The sequence below is a fragment of the Mesitornis unicolor genome, unplaced genomic scaffold (genome assembly GCF_000695765.1).
Source record: "Mesitornis unicolor isolate BGI_N332 unplaced genomic scaffold, ASM69576v1 scaffold7905, whole genome shotgun sequence".
Classification (NCBI taxonomy): Eukaryota; Metazoa; Chordata; class Aves; order Mesitornithiformes; family Mesitornithidae; genus Mesitornis; species Mesitornis unicolor.
Genome location: NW_010187448.1, coordinates 63 through 18,571, shown reverse-complemented (window position 1 = coordinate 18,571; position 18,509 = coordinate 63). Strand labels below are relative to the sequence as shown.

Here is an 18,509-nt window from a genome sequence, read left to right as displayed (position 1 = left end):
CCCTCTGCTGCTGCTGCCAGACATGATTTTTCTTTCCTTCTAATTAATTTTTAAGACAAGGACTTAGTTTGGTACAACTGCCTTCCACTGTTACTGTAGCTACTCTTCAAACTTCCCTACATCTGCCCCCAATGTATAAAATGTTAATAAAAATCCTCAAAATCAATTTTTAGTGATGATCAAAACATTATTGCCTTCACTTATTCCTTCCCTTTTTAGCTCTCACTGTTTTGCATTATCGTTTAACCTATTTAGACTAGAAGCAAGGGCTTGCGGTATTTTGCAGTTACTCTTGGTGTCAGCAATATACACACCTAAGGACAATAGTACACAAAATTAAGCAAGCTGCATAGCAAGCAGTTTGGGAAGTAGTGTGATACTTTGCAAAACTAGTTTCTTCTAATTTGAATCAATTATTTCTTTATCAGTAGTATAATTTACTTCAGAATTTATTTAATGAATCCTCTGGCAACAATTATAAGTTATTAAACAGTAGAGAACCAAAATATTTGTATTGTTCCTCTTAAGAAAGTTCAACTTCTGTGTCCTAAGTAAATAAATATGCATCTATATATGTAGACTTGCACAATTTTTAGTGCTCTACTACGTTAAAAAAAGCAGAAGGAATAATTTCTAGGTGCATAAAGAGAGTTTTATTTCTATCTCTTTTTCTGTATTTGTGTGTCAAAACTTTTTTTTCCCCCTGTAAAGATTTCTAAATATGGAGCTCCCAAATATCAGTCCAAAGGGGATTTTCAGTGTTGGGCTTTTGTTTCTTTGCTGCATCTAAAATTCTCCAAGGACTGTACCTGGAATGGGTATTTGTGTTTAAAGTACTCCTGGAAGGAGTCAAAGCAAACTTGTCTACTTATGCAAATATGTACCATGCACAAAAATATAGAAAAAAGGCAAGCAGGCCTAGCTTTTGTGTGTTTGTTTATATAAAACTATACTCAAGTTTAAAAGTCCTTATCTTGTCCTGCTGTTGTTTGCTACAGCACCAAGTGCTTTGTGTCCCTTGACACCCAGATCAGGGTCTTTAAATTTCTACAATACAACATAATTTTTTTCTTGTAATGAAATAAAAAATTACCAACAGTAACCATACACAATAGCAATATTGTCTTATGACTTGAAAGTTAAATTTTCAAGATTAAATATACCAAATAATCTGAAAGTAATCCTGTAAGGTATTTTCTATCTTTCCCACTTCACAGTAACAGTGCAGACTCTACACAGTGAATTTAATGCTACCTGCAATAAGTATGCTCATCCCAGTCACTTTTTTTGATATAGATTGCTTTTTTCATTTATATTTTCATATTTGATGTAAATTTTTTATGCTTTTTATGTAATTATTATTTCCAAGAGCAAAAAGCCTTATTGGCTAGGAGAGTGCAACTGCATCCAGCAAACAGCTAAAATGTAATTTAAAAAAAGTTAGATGACAACTACCAGCTGCCCTTGCAAGAGGAAACAGAGGTTTAGGGTCCGGATGTCCCTATTTTGAAATAGAATGGAATGGAATAGATGACAGGCAGTCATTCAGTAAGCAGAGGTTTTGGAAAGCAGCCAGTCACTCAGACCAGGTGAAGAGTTGATTTATTGTCAATTTCTAGCAAGCCCACTTGCTATTTTACCTTTGGATTTTGTTTATCTGTACCTTTGCTCCTTGGTTCTCTTCAAGTAGGGTTTAACGTTGTAAACCAATGTAGAGACATGTCAAGGATAAATTCCTGTTTGTCTCTCTACATCCTTTTCTCTAGGGCTTGCTTTATTTCCGTAATTACTAATTAAAAAACCAGATTAAAGCAGTCAAAACTGGTAGCTATTTAAAGTATTTAGTGCTTGAATTACCAGGAAGAAAAGATAAGACATTAATACTTTCTTTTGTACTGTCTGCTCCTTTTGAAACTCAACAGCCACATAACAGGCAAACACCCAAGGCACCACATATCCTTATATATAGTCAACAGTCTTAGTCATGTCTGAAGTTCATAGAATCACAGAATGGTTTGGGTTGGAAGGGACCTTAAAGATCATCCAGTCCAACCCCCTGCCATGGGCAGGGACACTTCTCACCAGACCAGGTTGCTCAAAGCCCCGTCCAACTTGGCCTTGAACACTTCCAGGGAGGGGGCAACCACAACTTCCCTGGGCAACCTGTGGCAGTGTCTCACCATCCTCACAGTGAAGAATTGCTTCCTAGTATCTAGTCTAAATCTGCCCTCTTTCAGTTTAAAACCATTCTCCCTCATTCTGTCGCTACGTGCCCTTGTAAAAAGTCCCTCCCCAGCTTTCCTATAGGACCCCTTCAGGAACTGGAAGGCCACAGGCCTTCTCTTCTCCAGGCTGAACTGCCCCGAAGTTCACAGAAGTAATTATAGTAAGCAGTCAGCTTACCTTGCACAGTCCTGTGCCACTCCCTGCAGTGTGCACACATTACACTGATTTATCTAAGGTGTCACTAGAATTCTGTCCTCAAAATATTCCACTGCATGAGTGGGAGCAAGTGACTAGCTGGGATGTTGTGCTGCACACAACTTAGAGCCTGAAACATCCAAGACAATCTTCAAGTGCTGCTGGCTCAGAATTGCACTAACATATTACCCAGCCTTCCTTCACCCATCCTTTATCTGACACTTTAGAAAGATTTTGGGTTTTTAAATCTTTCAACTTCTAAGGTCATGAAAGGGTAAAATAAAATGGGACACTGTCCTAAGCTATCTCCAGGCACGAGGCCCATACTGGAATGCTGTGATCTCCTGTGGCTGCCAAAACATTTGTGTGGAATTTAAGAAATTTGTTTTCATCTTCAGACCCATAATTGTGTAGCAGACTTACTAAACAGTCAACAGAGGAAAGAAATTAATTGAAAGGGAATAAAAGGGCTTTACAGCTTGCTCTCATCTTTGGAATGCCTTCTGTTCTTCTAAAATAGAAGAGTAAGTAGTCTTAATTAGACTCCCTTAATTAGTGACAATAGCCCCACTCTGGTATCTGATGCCAATTTAGTCTTGTACAAGTCAGTGTTTCTGTTAGTACCAGGTGTTGGTAGTTAAGAATTTGCTACCTGCACTTAAGGATCTATGCCCAGCACTGACAAGGTGGCATTAAAAGCATTCTGCACCTGAGGATGCATCAGCCCCACACATTGGCCCCTTGGAGTGAGGGTGAGTTTATGTTCTCACGGTCTTCAGTCACCTGCTATGCAACTGGGAAACTCTGACCTTCTTTACAAGGGAATCAGCTTCTTTCAAGAATGCTTTGTAGGATTTTAGCCTCATCCTGCAAAGCAACACAAACGACAAGCAATTTGGAGAGAACCAACACTGGAACTGAATGTAACTTGAAGATAACTTTAGACAACCCATGCAGACCATTTTTTAAAAGCTCCTTTAGCAACAAAAAGAGTAGTTGTATTTACAATGAGATGAAGCCTTAAACTAAGCTGCCTTCTCAAGCTTCTTACCTCAGTTGTTACTTTAACTTGCATCCATGCAAGTTTCTTGCCTCAGAAGCTGTACTCTCAGGAGTATCTCAACTTTCATCATAGCCACAAGGGGTAATGCATCACCTGTGGCAGTAAATTAGCAGAGGCCTCTTGGCATTTTGAGATCAAAGTCCCTCAAGTCTTCTGTTTATCCCCAAATTGCCTACTTATATTTATTGCACTTTTCCTAGCTAGTACAAATAACACATTCAGAGAATTGTTCTAAACAACTTAATGATTTTATTTACCATTTTATCATAGCCTACCCTAAGCATTACCATTGCCAGTCAAGATTGAATATAGTGCACCAACAACACTCTTCACCAAAAATACTTTCTTGTCAGATTCTTCACAGGCAAGAACTATTAATTTATTCTCGGAGAAGGCATTTCAATATGTGTCACTATTCTGGGTTTCAAACACATCTATTTACCCTCTTCTGAAATGATCTGTATTTTTATCAAAATTCCATTATTATTAATTGTGTGGCATTTATTCTGGAAAAACTATATTTGCACTGTGATACTGTTGCTTCCTTTGCAGCCCGTTCCCCTCAGCTTTTCTGCCAAGCTTTCTGAATTTTAAATTGTTTTAGAATGTCTTTGAATTGAGGTCAGGAAGAGCTCAGTTTAGGGCAATTTCCTAATGGGTTACTATACACTTGGCTAAATGCAACATATTATCATCTTTATTTAAAGGAGTGCTGAACTGGAATTGAACATAGCTTATCAGAGAGAAAATTTGTAGCATCCTAAGATGCAATCTGTGTTTTCTGACTACTGCTGCAAAGAGACGTTTTAAGTGTAGGCTGATATACTGGTTATGTTTTTCTTAGAGTACCTTTAGGCTTTTTATAACAAAAACGTATACATTAAAAAATTACAACCACACACAATCTTTTGTTCACGGAGATGTTTATTTTTGTCTTCAATGTTTGTAGGGAATACGATTTCACTACAAAAATGTCTCAGAGAAACTCCATTCAAAGTCTAGACTTAAGAATGAAGGGAAATACACTTTCAGCTGTACCAGTCCTGAGCAAAGTTTAAAAATAAAATAAAAAAAAAATCCTCTACACATAGGAAGCAGCACCAATAAAACCAGAGGGCCTCTTACTGATATCTGCTCATGCTTTCTTTTCTGCTTGAGAATTGGTAAAAACTTAGGTAGGAAGAATTACTTTATTAGAATATGGACCTAAGATTCACAGTCCCAATCTCTCACCAAATACCACGCATTCTTTTACAGCCAGAGTTCAGGGCCTCAGTTTTACTTTCCATTATGTAGTCAGGACTGCTAACAGCAAGACTGTTGCCCCCATGGTGTAACATTTTCTATTACTTAAATTGGTAAATAAATATTTATTTAATATACTTCTTTTAATAAATATTTATTTCCTATCAATATCAAGTTCCTGAAAAGTTACATTGTTCTTAGAAGTATATTACTCATAGCAGTTATAAAACTTCTGATAACATCAGGTCTCAATATAGTTCAAGTGGCTTACATTCTGTCTCTTGTTCTTTCAGTGAAAGGATTTCAAGCCATTGGTAACACTCATTACTCAGCAGTTCATTTATCCAGGACATTCGGATTCAATCTGACAAAGCAAATACTTCTAAGAGTCAGAACAGAAAAGGCACTTACTCATTTCAGGGAAGACACCTGGCAGGTAAGATTTTTATTTTCAAAATAACAAGCCCTTTTTCTGACAATAAAATCCATAAAAACTACTATTGGATAATCATAAACCCTATGAATAAAACCAACTTAGGTACACCTTCCCAAGAAAGGTAATACTTTCCTTGACTTAGAAACTGAGAAGTGTGAAAGCATCCAGAAACACTCAGAAGTTTTATTCACTTCTGTGAGACTCCAGTAAGCTATCACAGCTTACTAAAGAAAAAAAAATCTCCTCCAAAGAATCAATGTTTTATAAACTGAAAGCCTCAGAAATTTCTGGACTATTTCTTATTAGGTACTCATATCAGCAACAAAATATAAGATCCTAGTGTGTTATAACCAGGAACATCACCTTGGTTACAACTGATAACCTGTGACTCCATCCAGAGGAGTAAATCTTCTATCAGACTTCCTTTCAATCGAACCATTGCCTCAGTGATGCTCTGTATAAGGCACTTAGTAAATTTGAAGAGCATCTGACAGTGCTGTTGGTAGTTTTGATTTGTCTGTGAGGATGCTCTACCAACGCTTCAAGATTAACGGGCTAAACTGTGGAATAATCACTGAAAACAGCCATATGAACTACTGGTCACAAATCTCTCTTCAGAAGCCACATCCATTCTAGTCTGGGTTCTTACACTTCCATCATAAAGTTATCCTTTTTCTAGTAGCCCAGGAATCTGATCCTTTAAAATTGGGTAGTGTCTAAATGTACCAGAGAAATCTATTTTGTTCCTGACTAGCTCTCTAATCAAAACTACTGGCCTTTCAATAAATGACCTGCACCAAGAGAGAAATGTTCATAGTATTTACTATGAAATTCACAAAACCCTATATCTATCTTTAGGCCAAAAGTCACTGAACCAACAGGTATCAAGAATTATAAAGCAACACACAACTATAAGAAATGTAGGATGCTGCTTACTTCCAATTCAATGCACAGAGAAAGGAACACTAAACATACAAAGATGACATTATATAGTGGCTTTCCTAGGTATTATTCTGAAAATACATTTTCTTTGTTCTTTCCCTCCTTATCCTCTGCCTTTTTATTGGACTGAGTGTTTTTGAAGGTGTTTGGCATTTTAGAAACAGAAGCTACTCAAAATTCCTGTAGGAAAGCTGAGAAAGTGCTCAGTCTCTGTGCATGCTCCTTGGATCCCTTTCTCCAGCTGGCACAGAGAGCTTTTTCTTGCACTTTTCAAAAAGCTTTCAAGGTACTGCAAGCTACTTGGCAACATTACACCTCCACCAGTTGGAAAGCATTTTGCTTATTTTTTCCATGTTTGGTAGCCTCCCAGCAATAGAATCAGTCTATTTGCAGAAATGCAGATGAAGACCAGTAATTGGCATCCCAGAATGCCAGCTACCTCAGCCAGAGTGCTTGAATGGTATAGGATTGATGTACATAAGTTTGCCCATCAAGAATCTGTTCAGTTATACAGAAACAAGGACAATGGTGACAACATTGATGGGTGATCACTAAGCTCCACATAACATTGCTAGTCTTACAGAAACCAAGATACAGTTAAAGAACTGGGAATAGCAGTCAGATTCCCCACTTACAAAAGCAGACATAATAAGTTATTTTAAACTCACTGCTTCCACTTATATTACAGATGTTCTTTAAAAAAAAGAGAGAAGAAGGAATTAGAATGTGTGTCCTTCGAAGGTGGGAGTAGTGATACTCAACAAATACATGTAACCTTAAGAGATTTCCCTTGCTTAGATTAATTCATAGCTACAGGCTGTTATAGTAAGAGATGATTGGTCAGATGGCAGATTTTCTTGCTCAGAGATTTCTGCCGTCAGGAACTGGGCCTGGCATCGAAGCATTTTGATTTATTTTGTGCAAAGAAGGATCAGCTTGAAACAGATTATTCATGGATGGTGCTTATATATTAGATGCATATAAATAGCAAGGTAGATCTCTGTATTCCCAAAGTGGATATTCAGAAAGTAGAATCAGCCTGACCACTCACTCAACTAACAGATGCTAAGTGGCTGAACAGCTTTCTAGTGACAAAGTACCTGCGACTGCCTTTGAACCAAGCAGAATTTGTAGTTTGTAGAATCTAGTGAGCTTGGGAAGGGGGTAAAGAGTCAAATTTCATCAGCCCTAGTTAAAAATATTTTCTGTATGAAGAAGCAAAAGTATACAGGGGAAGGAGAGGAAAATTAGGAGGACATGGTTAGCAGGTTATAAAAAAAACAGATTAATACTCTTCCTCAGTTGTCTTCTCAAAAACTCCACTGTAAATTAGAGCTTAATTAGTCTAAAGCCACACTTCTTAAAATTTTTAAAGTTTAAAGGAGCTTGCTCACTTTGCAAGCACTTTGACTAAGATCAATATAGAGAACAGTGTAATTAAAGATTACACTTTTCCAGGTGGCCTAGATCCCGAAAATGCAGTCCTGAAGGACTTCTTGCTCAGATATTCCTACCTCTGTCAAGATATGCCACACTTTCCACAAAATAATTAACATTTTGGAACTATTCCTTAAATTATTGTTACTGGAACAGTATTTTTTTTTCTGCTGGTAATTTTCTTTTTAAACATATGGGACCAGGAATGATTAGATAGTGTTACCATTTTGCCATTTCTAAACCCCAAATGGTACAGCAATTTCTTGTGATCATTCTTAGTAATCTTCATTTGAGCTACGGAATACACTTTTGCCTTTCATCTTCCACATTTAACTCCATAAAAGTACAGCTAAAACTTCCTGTGCACATTAAACTGTCTGCTCTTAAAATTCCCTGTGTCAGTGAACAAGCTCTTTCAGATGACTTTTATCTGTTTCTCATAATAAAAGGGTCAAGATTAGGATTGAAAACATCTCCTGAAGGATTTTAAGTATTATACAGTGGTGGTTCATTTTAACTATTTTTCACTGATACAGGTAAACAGAAGTTGTAAGCAGCTCCTGCGTTACTAAGACTCTAGGATCTGAAACTAATTTGTTCTCTGCGTTTTCTTTCAGTGTTTGAATCCAGTGGTATAGTTTAGGTGGGGCGTGGGTACACCTGGACTCCTAGGCCTTGTTCATAGACGCATCACAATCTTCTTGTGCAATGTGTTAGGAAAGTCACTTAAACATCACTTGTTGGATAATACCATCACTAGCAAGTGTGCAATGATCCCATTGCTGGGACACCATTTACTTCACTTGTATCAATCTGCAGGAAGTTACAATAATTTCTGTCAAGTACTGATTTGTAATAAACTTGGTTTTGTCTGATTTTAATTTAGTAGTTAAATCCTGTTAATTCTTATAAAACAGGGGTTCTTCTTTAGATGTCAAACTAAACTCAATTTCTGATTGTTCTCCGAGAGAAATCTCTTAGGTCTCTTTTAACAAGAGGAGAAAGTTTAAATCCTTCCTTTTAACAAGAGAAAAGTGTTTTAACAAAGTTGCTTAAACTTTGACAGTACAAAAGAAAGCCAGCTGAGCTTCCTCAGTTTGACTGATTTTTCTGTACAGCTTTTGCTAGTTTATGAAGTTAGACCCTTTCAAATTGAGACTGCTTTGATGTAAGTCAGGGCATAATTCCAGCACACCCAAATCTTAACATTGATAGAAGTACACATTTGCAAATTATCATAGTGAAAGCCAGCATTAACTTTTTATTTTACCTATCTTATTCCTGAGTAAGCACAGGGCAAATTTACTACAACTATCACACTTGCTGCTGCCTTTGCAGAAATTAAATTCAATTGCGTTCTTATTTCCATGTAGTTTCTGATATTTGAAAGGAAGCATACCCAAACTCCCTAGTAGGGAGCAGAGTCAAATAAAGGCATGTGACAGGAAAAATCAAGCAGACACAGTTAAAGAACCCTGGATGTACATAAGTAGTACACATTAGACAGTTCCATGTCAAATCCATCCTGCATAACAAATTATAATCAATTAGCATAACGTGGGAAACTGTCAGGCTTTTTTGAGACAGGAGAAAAATTAAAGACACTAAGATGCAGAGCCATACACTTATGTTAAGTGTAGAAGACCTGTGAACTGGTGGAAACAAAAGTATTCTATCTTACATGGCTACCTAAAAATGTGCTATCCATAAGTAAAGTGCACAAACTATAAAATCAAAAGCATTTTTGAGATTTTACAATCTATGCCACAAAACATCAAATATCTAGAGAAATATATAATAGTTTAAAACTTCAGTCGTAATATCAAGACTTATTTTAATATCAAGAACTTTTAAGGTTTTTAATGTATTTTTTTTACTACCACTTCTGTTAGAATCAAGATTTTATATGGCATAATTTAACCTGCTACTAAGTAGAACAACTTTTGTTGATCTCCAATACACATACTTGATTTCAGGGGAAAAAAAAGGATCATAGTCTACAAGAGTATATTTGTTCTTTTCCTTATACCACCTATAACCAGTGGCAAATGTAGGAAGATAAGAGACTGAATTATTGTACACTTTATCAATGAACTAATTATACTTCATTTCCCCCCATTTGTCCCCCCTTTTTCTTTCTGAAACTGAGCAATCAATGAGCACATAAGGGAACTCATTTACTGGAACACTGTCACACTTGTCTGTCCTGGGTCATCATTTCGTAAGCAACCCAGGATGTATGGCTGTTGAAGACTGGTGCATCTAGAGAATTTAACAAATAACAGTTCTAATGCAGAGAGCAGTCACAGAGAAATATAGCTAATCAAAACACATTACGACATGAAATTTTCACTTTTTATAAATGGAGTAAAGATGCTTTTAAATATATTTACAGTTAGAAAAAGGACTTAGGATTACTACAAGTCAAAATTATTTAGAAATTATGAAAGTGAAGTTCATTTAAATTATAACATTATGAACAGAGTCAAATGCCATATTCTGCTTAGAATTTGTCTACTCTGCTGTCAGTATTGTCACATCCCTTTAATCACAAACAGGCAAAAATCACCTTAATTTTGTTTAATGCCAAAACAGGCAATGTAAACACTGGCAACGTAATAGTTCCGTTTAAACCACCACAGCTCAGTTTTTAGATCCTAGCTGACTTGTGTTGTATCTGTGATTAGAAATTGCTTTTCCATGTCTTATTCCATAAAGAACAGTGAGACTTTTCTGCATTCATTTTGATTATAACCATACTTGTACCACATTTTTGAGATTATTCTCTAGAGACAGTTGAATCATAGTAAAATCCACTCCGTCCTCCCTTCCAAACCAAATGGCTACTTATCTCTGAAGATACAAAGAGACCTCTTGTTGGCAGTGCCGGGTAGTTTATTCACATAAAGTTAAATGAAAATACGTTTTCCACTTAGTGAACTACTGGTAATAGATTATTATTTGCTTGTGAGGAATTCTGAAATGTGTTTGCATTCATTACATTTTAAATTAGAAACACATTTCATAAAACATCTTATGATGAGATTTGCTATCATTAAACTGCTTACTTTAAACAGTTTCAGCTCTCTTGTAATCCATTACATCAGTATATTCTGCAAATAGTCACACCTAAAAATAAAATATAAAAAAATAAAGTTGAGAAGAATGTATTTTTCTTTTAAAAACTAGCGTATGTTATTCTGAAAACCTGCCCAGCCCCAAAAACATTTAAGAACCCTAAAATGCATTGTTTTACAGATACTAAGATTTGGCCAGGTAACGGCAATGAACAGACATCCTATTTAGTAAGATAAAGCAGAATACATAATAAACAGGTCAGTAGTTATCCATCTGAAATAGCCTATAATTAACATTTGATGTCTAAAAAGTTTAAACAGCAACACCAAGGAATGAGGTATGTATGTTCTCAGATATCACATCAGACTTTCATTTTATGCAACTAACTGTATTTCACAACTAGCATCTTACAAAATAGAACAGTACCATTGTGCCTGTAGAAGTACTGCATTAAAAACAGAAAAATACATTACTACAAGAAACCACCAAACATCACAATTGTCAGGGGCTACAAAAATCCATGTTTCAGCTGTTAAGACATATCATACGTTGGTAATAATTTGGGGCTGGATTCACTACTAAGAATGTCCATCCAACTTTTACATGGGCTTAAAAATATTTTTATTTTGAATGAAAAATAAAAGAATCATAGGAGTGTAAGTGGACTACCTCACTAAAAGGAGCTAAATGGACTTTTGTACTGAACCTGAACCTATAACTTAAAATCTATACATGGATTGTATATGTGTATCAAAACACTTATTGGTTGTAAACAAAAATGCAAAATCTGTATTCACAAAAATATTTTATTGGTAATTTTACACAATACCAGATGGGATTGTAGATAGCTCTGCTCTGTATCAGTATATTGCTAAGTGCATAAATGTTGACAGTTTATGCCATAAAGTAGGGTACTGAGTTTTTTTTCATATGATTTATGATATAATATATTCTAATAGGCCAAATCAAAAGTAAAGAAATTGAGTCAGGAACAAAAAATTAATAGTATTGTTATTTACTTATTCTTGTGCACCACTTGATAGTCCTGTAATTAAATAAGTGACTATATGACACTAGATAAATTTGGGGCAAGGAAACAGCACTAAGCAGAAATGAGAACTGCATTACTGTAATTTTTAAAGCTTTTCCAAATTTTTGTATTTCCAAATGTTAGTTTTTGCCAAATGCATAGTCATCTGAGGTTCCATATTTGTTATACAACATAGAATACCAGTGTACAGTGACAATGTAGTACTTTACCTGAACTGTAAGGTTAACCAATCAATGCTTAGAATGTGTTTTCTATTTTGCTTGTAAACATTACAATAAGTGTTTTAAGTGTGAAAAAATATTGGTAAAACCATCAACATAATTCCGTAACAGTAATCTAGTAAAATGTGTCAAACATTGGCAAAAATTTATACAAATGTTTCATTTAATAACATTTTTCCTATTTAACCACACCAAGTACCAGCAGGTGTTTTTAAGAAGATAATTATGAAAATTCTGTTGCAGCAATAGTTGATTAAGTTGATCTCTGACTTGCATACATATAACTATGTTTCACAATTCTCAAATAATACATATTTAGGCAGCTTGAACTATGTTATAAAAATTTAAATTCAGTACATGCCAATAGTAGAGACTTCAAGAGTTGTGTTAGAATTCACTAAACTAAAAGTGAAAATGGACTTACCGATAACACTGCATAATGAACATTCAAACCACATTTTCATGGCAACTTTACACATGAAGATTAAAAAGTTGGTCTGAAAATGCCTTGTAAGCACTTGTAGATTGGATTTAAATTATTGTTCCTACCACTGCATTTTTTCTTTTTCTTTTTTTTTTAAAACTGCATAAATTATGTTTCAGTCAACATACCAATTATGCACGGATAATCTGTCATGAAAATGTGGTAACAGGTGACAGAAGTTATGTATTTGCATGTTTTGAAGAGAAGAGACTAAAGAAACTGGAGGAAATAAACTTTAATGAGATTCCCCATTCAGCGATGATGCCTCTCCTCTGGGTGAAGACGACCTGGACATTCCCCTCTCTGTGTTGTCAGAGCTGGAGCCACTCTGACTGTGCTGGTCTGCAGAAGCAGCACTGGAAGCAGGTGGTGACTTAGTTTTCTCCTTAAAGTCTGTAATTATGACTGTTAGATCTCCAACAGTAACTTCCAAATGCTGAGCGCTACTTCGATCCACATTTTTCAATCTTGGCCTAAATAAAGCAAATAATCATATTAAAAGCACACACACCATCGTATTATCTTGTATTCCTCTCACTTTTTAGGAGCACTGGAGAACATACACGTTCTCCACACAAAATGGCTATGTGCAACATGTAATACACAAGAAAACAACGTACCACAGGTATTTATGATAGAGTATTTCCTAGTATGTTTTACATTAAAACAGCTGAACATAACACGTTACCTTCTCCTAAGATTATTTTAAAGTTGACCTTATGAATAATGTAACTGTGCAAAAATACACAAAGTGTTGGAAATACGAAGATTTTTACTTTTAAAAATTAAGTATTTTGTTATTGTGGCTATAGAAAGTCATACATTTGATCCCGAGAAGGATCCCTCTCTGCAGCAGCCTTAAGCAACAGTGCTCAAGTAGAGAATGATGTTCAATAATGAAGACGTTGGTGTCTGTCTTTTGAATTCAACAGCACAGACAGTGCAAACTTGCAGCATGTATTACTTCATTTCAAAATCTCACTAGCACTGCTAGTATACTATTTGAACAAGACTTCGTGATCACAGTATAACTCTGATGCTCCTGGCATATGCTGTGATTTAAATTATGCACGGAGCTGAGTATTACACACAGTGTTCATAGGATAAGTCTCTTTATCTAATCTTTCAACTGTTTGGTTTTTCACAACATAAAAACCAGAGAAAAATACTTTGACTTATATGTCACTGCCATCATATTTTTGCCAGTGACAACCATGAAGTACTTTCAGTTTACTATTTTTCTTTGACTCTCATGAAAAACTGTCACGAGACAGCTGAATTTATACAATTGGTTATGAACAGCATAGCTTTATGCATTTAACTGACTCCACAGCTTCCACTAGCTCAAGCTGCAATAAAATAAATTAACATGACATCCCGTTAGCAGGTGTGCCAACACCAAAGCTGTAACCTTTACCCTATCATCTGACTTCGTATGAAGTGGAATTGGTTCTCAGCCACTTCAGCTGCAACACCTCATGCCTTTCCTCTGCTAGAATAGAGACAGGCTTTGACATCTTGTTCCCCTGAGGCTGAAGTAGCGTGACTGAAGAATTTAAGAGAAAACTGAAAATCTGCTGCTCTGTAACATGGGAATGGAAAGAAAAATTCAGCATTATCAACCTGCATAAGTGCCATGCCTGGAGCTTATTAATCATATTGAGTGTGCATGCAGATTGTTATGAACATTTCCAGCAATAAAGTACAAGTTTTCAGGCAAAGAGAAAAGGATATAATTTTCCCAAAGGATACTGAAGAAATCTGCTTAAATGAATCAACCATTTGTAACTTACTGTCCTACCTAGTGACTCAGTTCTAAGAAAACACTGAACTGTTGGAAACATTTGAAAAGAAAAAAAACCAAGTAGCCTGTTTATTTCAAATAGCAATTCTTAATGCAAATCTCTGGTATACTGGAATCTCAGTCCAAGATTTTTATTTTAGTTTTTTTTTTTAAATGTTCTTCTCTTTTTCCCTACCGTGCTGTTGCATTTTTAAGGTACTACTGCAATCCAACCATCAATATTTCAATTTATAATATTTAATTACCGTAATTAAAACTCACTATGTTAACCTCAAATACTTCATAACTGAAGTAATTCAGTTGCATGAGGCAAGATTGTAAAATTGAGTATTAAAGAAAAAAAAAAGAAAAAGGAGGAACATCTCAGTGTCCTTAATCCTAACTATGACTTTCCTAACAACTGTTCTCTCTTGACTCTCAGTCTCTCCCTGCTTCTGATCCTGATGATCCTATTTCAGGCACAAGAGAAGCATCTGCTACTTCTCGGCATAACTAATCCCAAAGGATCTTCTTTGGCTGGACTACTCTGCAGTGCTTCCAGAAAAAAAAAAAAAGGAAAAAAAATTAATAGTTCCTCCCACATTTGATTAGACTACACATCTTGTGTACTTACGAGCTTTTTGGAACAGCATTCTTCCCACAGTAACTTTATGCTTAGACTGATAATCTAGGGGTTAAACTTGCTGTAAGACCAGGTGGAAGGAAGGTGCAAACAGCAAGATCAAGGCTTTTAGAACTGCTTGTCTGTACTGTAATATTTCATGTTCTCGGTTATAAGAGTCCAAGGTTTCCTTCAGCATCCAGATGTAGCATTGAGATTTTTATCACTGTGTAATATACATGCCTTATCCTGTCACATTAATTTATACCCACGTTCAGACCTTCAAAGTTTATTCCAGTTCTGCAAGGACAGCCATAACTATGTTACTTTCTCACTCTTCTACAGTCTGGTACTGGTTCTCTCTCATTATTTTGCATGAAAACTAGCCACTCTTGTCCCTTCTTTTTCCCACAGATCAGTATCATCTGTCTGCCTATCTACAGTTTTGTATGGTGTGAGAAATACATCTGTAACCCTTAAGAAAAATACCCAAGTCTTTCTATATTCAGCTGGTCTCCATCTTCTGGTCAAAATTACAAACTGCAGGTTTTCTTCACATTAATAGGTATCCCAAACCAATGAACTTCACTCTCAAATATGTAGCCTTATTGGTGAAACAGTTTGCCACAGCACTTAGAAAGCAGTAAAATCACAGAACATTTTCTTTTTTAAATTATGTTTTACCAATACCGCAGAAGTTACTAAAATTTTTACCTGGTTTTCTTATGACTGTTCTTTTTGCTTGTTGTTTCCTTTTCACTTTTTTCCTTTTCTACTTTGTCTTTTTTCTCTTTCTTTGATTGTGTAGGGGGCACGAATTGCTGAGGAACCTGTTGTGCAACCAGCTGAGAGACAGGTCGAGGTTTCCTGTGTGCACATATATATAGACACACATAATGCTTAGACTTTACAAGTCTCAAACTCTCTACACTTCAGTTAACATTAACAATCACTATAAAAAGAAATAATGCTAAAACTTATCTTGCTGCTAATACTTCATTAAAATAGCATATCAAATTTAAGCCCATTACAGCCTTTTGTTTCACTTACTTGCATTATCAACAAATGAGATTTTAAATTTTGTTTTTTTAAAGGATTTAGAGACAAGACTTGGCAATGTCTCCTCTTCTCCCAGTTGTCATATCCAGACAGAGACTTACATGGAATGAACTTCAAAAGATGAAGCTTCCAGAGAAAATACCACCCAATCCCAGCCCCCTCAAATGATGAAGAAGTCTATTTTGAGTGAACTGCAATACTGAATTATACAATCCATATCACAAAAAGGAAGAAGTTGACAATTCAGGTATCAGAGCTAAGCCACTGTTAGCTTTATAGACTAAAACTGAAGTGTTTTCAGCTCCAACAAAATCATTGAAAGCAATGACTAATCCTGTTGTGTATCATTTTTATTAAGATTTTCACTGGAAAATATATACTGCACTAATAACAGAAGGATACAGCTGCCAGAACATATGTACGTTAAAATCTGGCAATAGAAACTTCTGATCACATTCCATCAGTATACACAGCACAGGTTTCATTTCCAAGTTTGGATCCAAACTAAAAAACAAGGTGAGAAAAGGCAGAGGAAGCAAAAGAATTTCAACAGTTTATTATTTTTACATTTTATGAAATATTGCTTTGAAATGGCTTAACTTTTATTTTATTTTGTATTGGAATACAATGATTCTAGTGTGAAATGAAACATTCTACTCTTTCCAAAGTAAGTGTATTCCTTTATTTTGAGATTTTGGAATTAAGAAATTTCAACTCATGACATATAAAAAGGAAGGTTCTGTGATTCTAGTAAGACTTTGAAGATGCAAATTTCTTCTCCAAGAGAATGCTTACCCTGCCAAGCTCTTGGGTTTTTTTTTAGTTGTGTTGTGTTGGTGAGTTTTTTAAAATAGAAGAAACACAAATTATATGCACTGTGATACTCTGAAAATACAAAGCAGTTATTAAAGCTACAGAAGCTATCAGTTCCTACACATATTTATTTATTCCAACCCACAGGATCATGCTACCGGCACTTCTTGCTTAGGTGAAGTGATGAGTGAAACAACTAAAGCAGAAAATCAAGGCAGCTCCTGTTAGAAAGTTGCATTTTCAGCAATGACTGCAGTAGTTCATGTTACAGAGTGAAAGCCACGTTACAAGGATAAATAAAGTGTGGGAAAAGCAGTTAATACAAACTAGCTGAGATTTCATGAGTCTCCACAGCAAGTTCTTAGTGAATTTAAGTAGAAATAAAGACTATTCAAAATATCAGCACAATAGAGTTTTGGGGTACAAACTAGACTACTGCATACCCTCTCATGAGCTAACTAATATATAAACAAAACCTGACCATCTGTCTTGAATTGAAGATTTCTGCAGGAGATAGGAATACAGGGAGTTAATATTCCCAGTGATGGACAAGTGACAGTCCCATCATCACTACATAGTGACCTGAGAGAATAATCTGAGATGTTACTTATGGAGTAAGACAGTAATGAACTTCTTGACACAGAATTATTGTCCAGAGCTGTGGACAACACCATGATCATGGAAACCTGTTAAAATGGGGTGGGAGGCAGGGAGAAATCTTAGGAGTTTTCAATTTTGCAATAATTTCAATTTCTGAGGGCAAACTGCATAATTTCTACTAAAGTACAGCTGGGAAATTCAGCTTTGAACTAAGTCCTAGGTTTAGAACGTCTTTTTCCAGTACCATAAAACAAATGAGACTGGCAAAAAAAGATCTTTGCCACAAGGCAGAGAAGTCAGTTAAGACAAAAAAACCACAGAGGATTCCTGTTTGGGAAGATGCACTAAAAATGAATCAAGAGGTTTTGCTATGACAAGGAATTCCACTCAGTTATTTTATTCCTCCCAATTAAACATCCATCTTTTTGTTGTCAATTATTTCTACAGCCATCTATTAGTTATATCTATGTTCCAAAATATATTACCTGCTTTGTCACTGCCGTATTTTCTAAATAAGGCATTCAATGTTTTTACATTAAAAAATTGTGAAAAAAATAAATTCACATCTCTCAACACTGAGAGCGTCTTTCAAGCGTTCAATTCTTTTTCGCCAGGTACTCAGAAAGGGGTACTGAACTGCAACCAAGCCCTCTGCAAGCCATGCAGGTTTCGGGAGATAACTTTCCCAGTCATGAAGCTTTAATCTGATAGGATTGTTCATGATTTAGCAGTAGCTGAACCATGTCATTCAAGCATGAAGGAATTCATACAGAGAAGGCTTTCTCGCAGAGAAGATAAATGTAAGAAAAACTATTCCTGTAACAGAAAACTGATTTTGAAGATTTGCCAAAATATGACATTTTAAATTACTACTTTTCAAAACCAATTAAAGACTCCTTGTAATAGGCTGCGACAGATTAAATAGATACAGACAATGTTAATGCTGCCTTTTATTTCATCAATATATTTATGGTAATTTGCTTTTTGAGCATATTCAAGAGCACCTGAGCTAACTGGTGTTTAGAAAGAAGCTCCATAAACTTCTGCATTATGATTACAAATATTTTTGCCTCTACCCCTGGGAATGACTTTACAACTGAACAATCCAGAACTACAGGCAGAAACGTTCATAAATACAGCACATAGTCAGCCCCTCAAAACTTTGCATTTTTATCTATCAATTTCACTTCAGTCATTTCAAGTGGAACATTGATCAAGAGAGGTACACACTAGTACAAAAGATAAGAGCTATCA

The 18,509-nt window shown here is 35.6% G+C and overlaps 1 protein-coding gene across 1 annotated transcript; it reads right to left on the bottom strand.

The window, feature by feature from the left end:
* Positions 1-10,794: 10,794 nt before the first annotated feature.
* YAF2 (YY1 associated factor 2) lies at positions 10,795-15,713 on the bottom strand (the record flags this gene model as incomplete). Its single annotated transcript, XM_010185447.1, has 2 exons — positions 10,795-12,851; positions 15,498-15,713. Coding segments are annotated over 2 exons (454 nt in total), but the record flags the coding sequence as incomplete, so codon positions are not given.
* Positions 15,714-18,509: the final 2,796 nt, after the last annotated feature.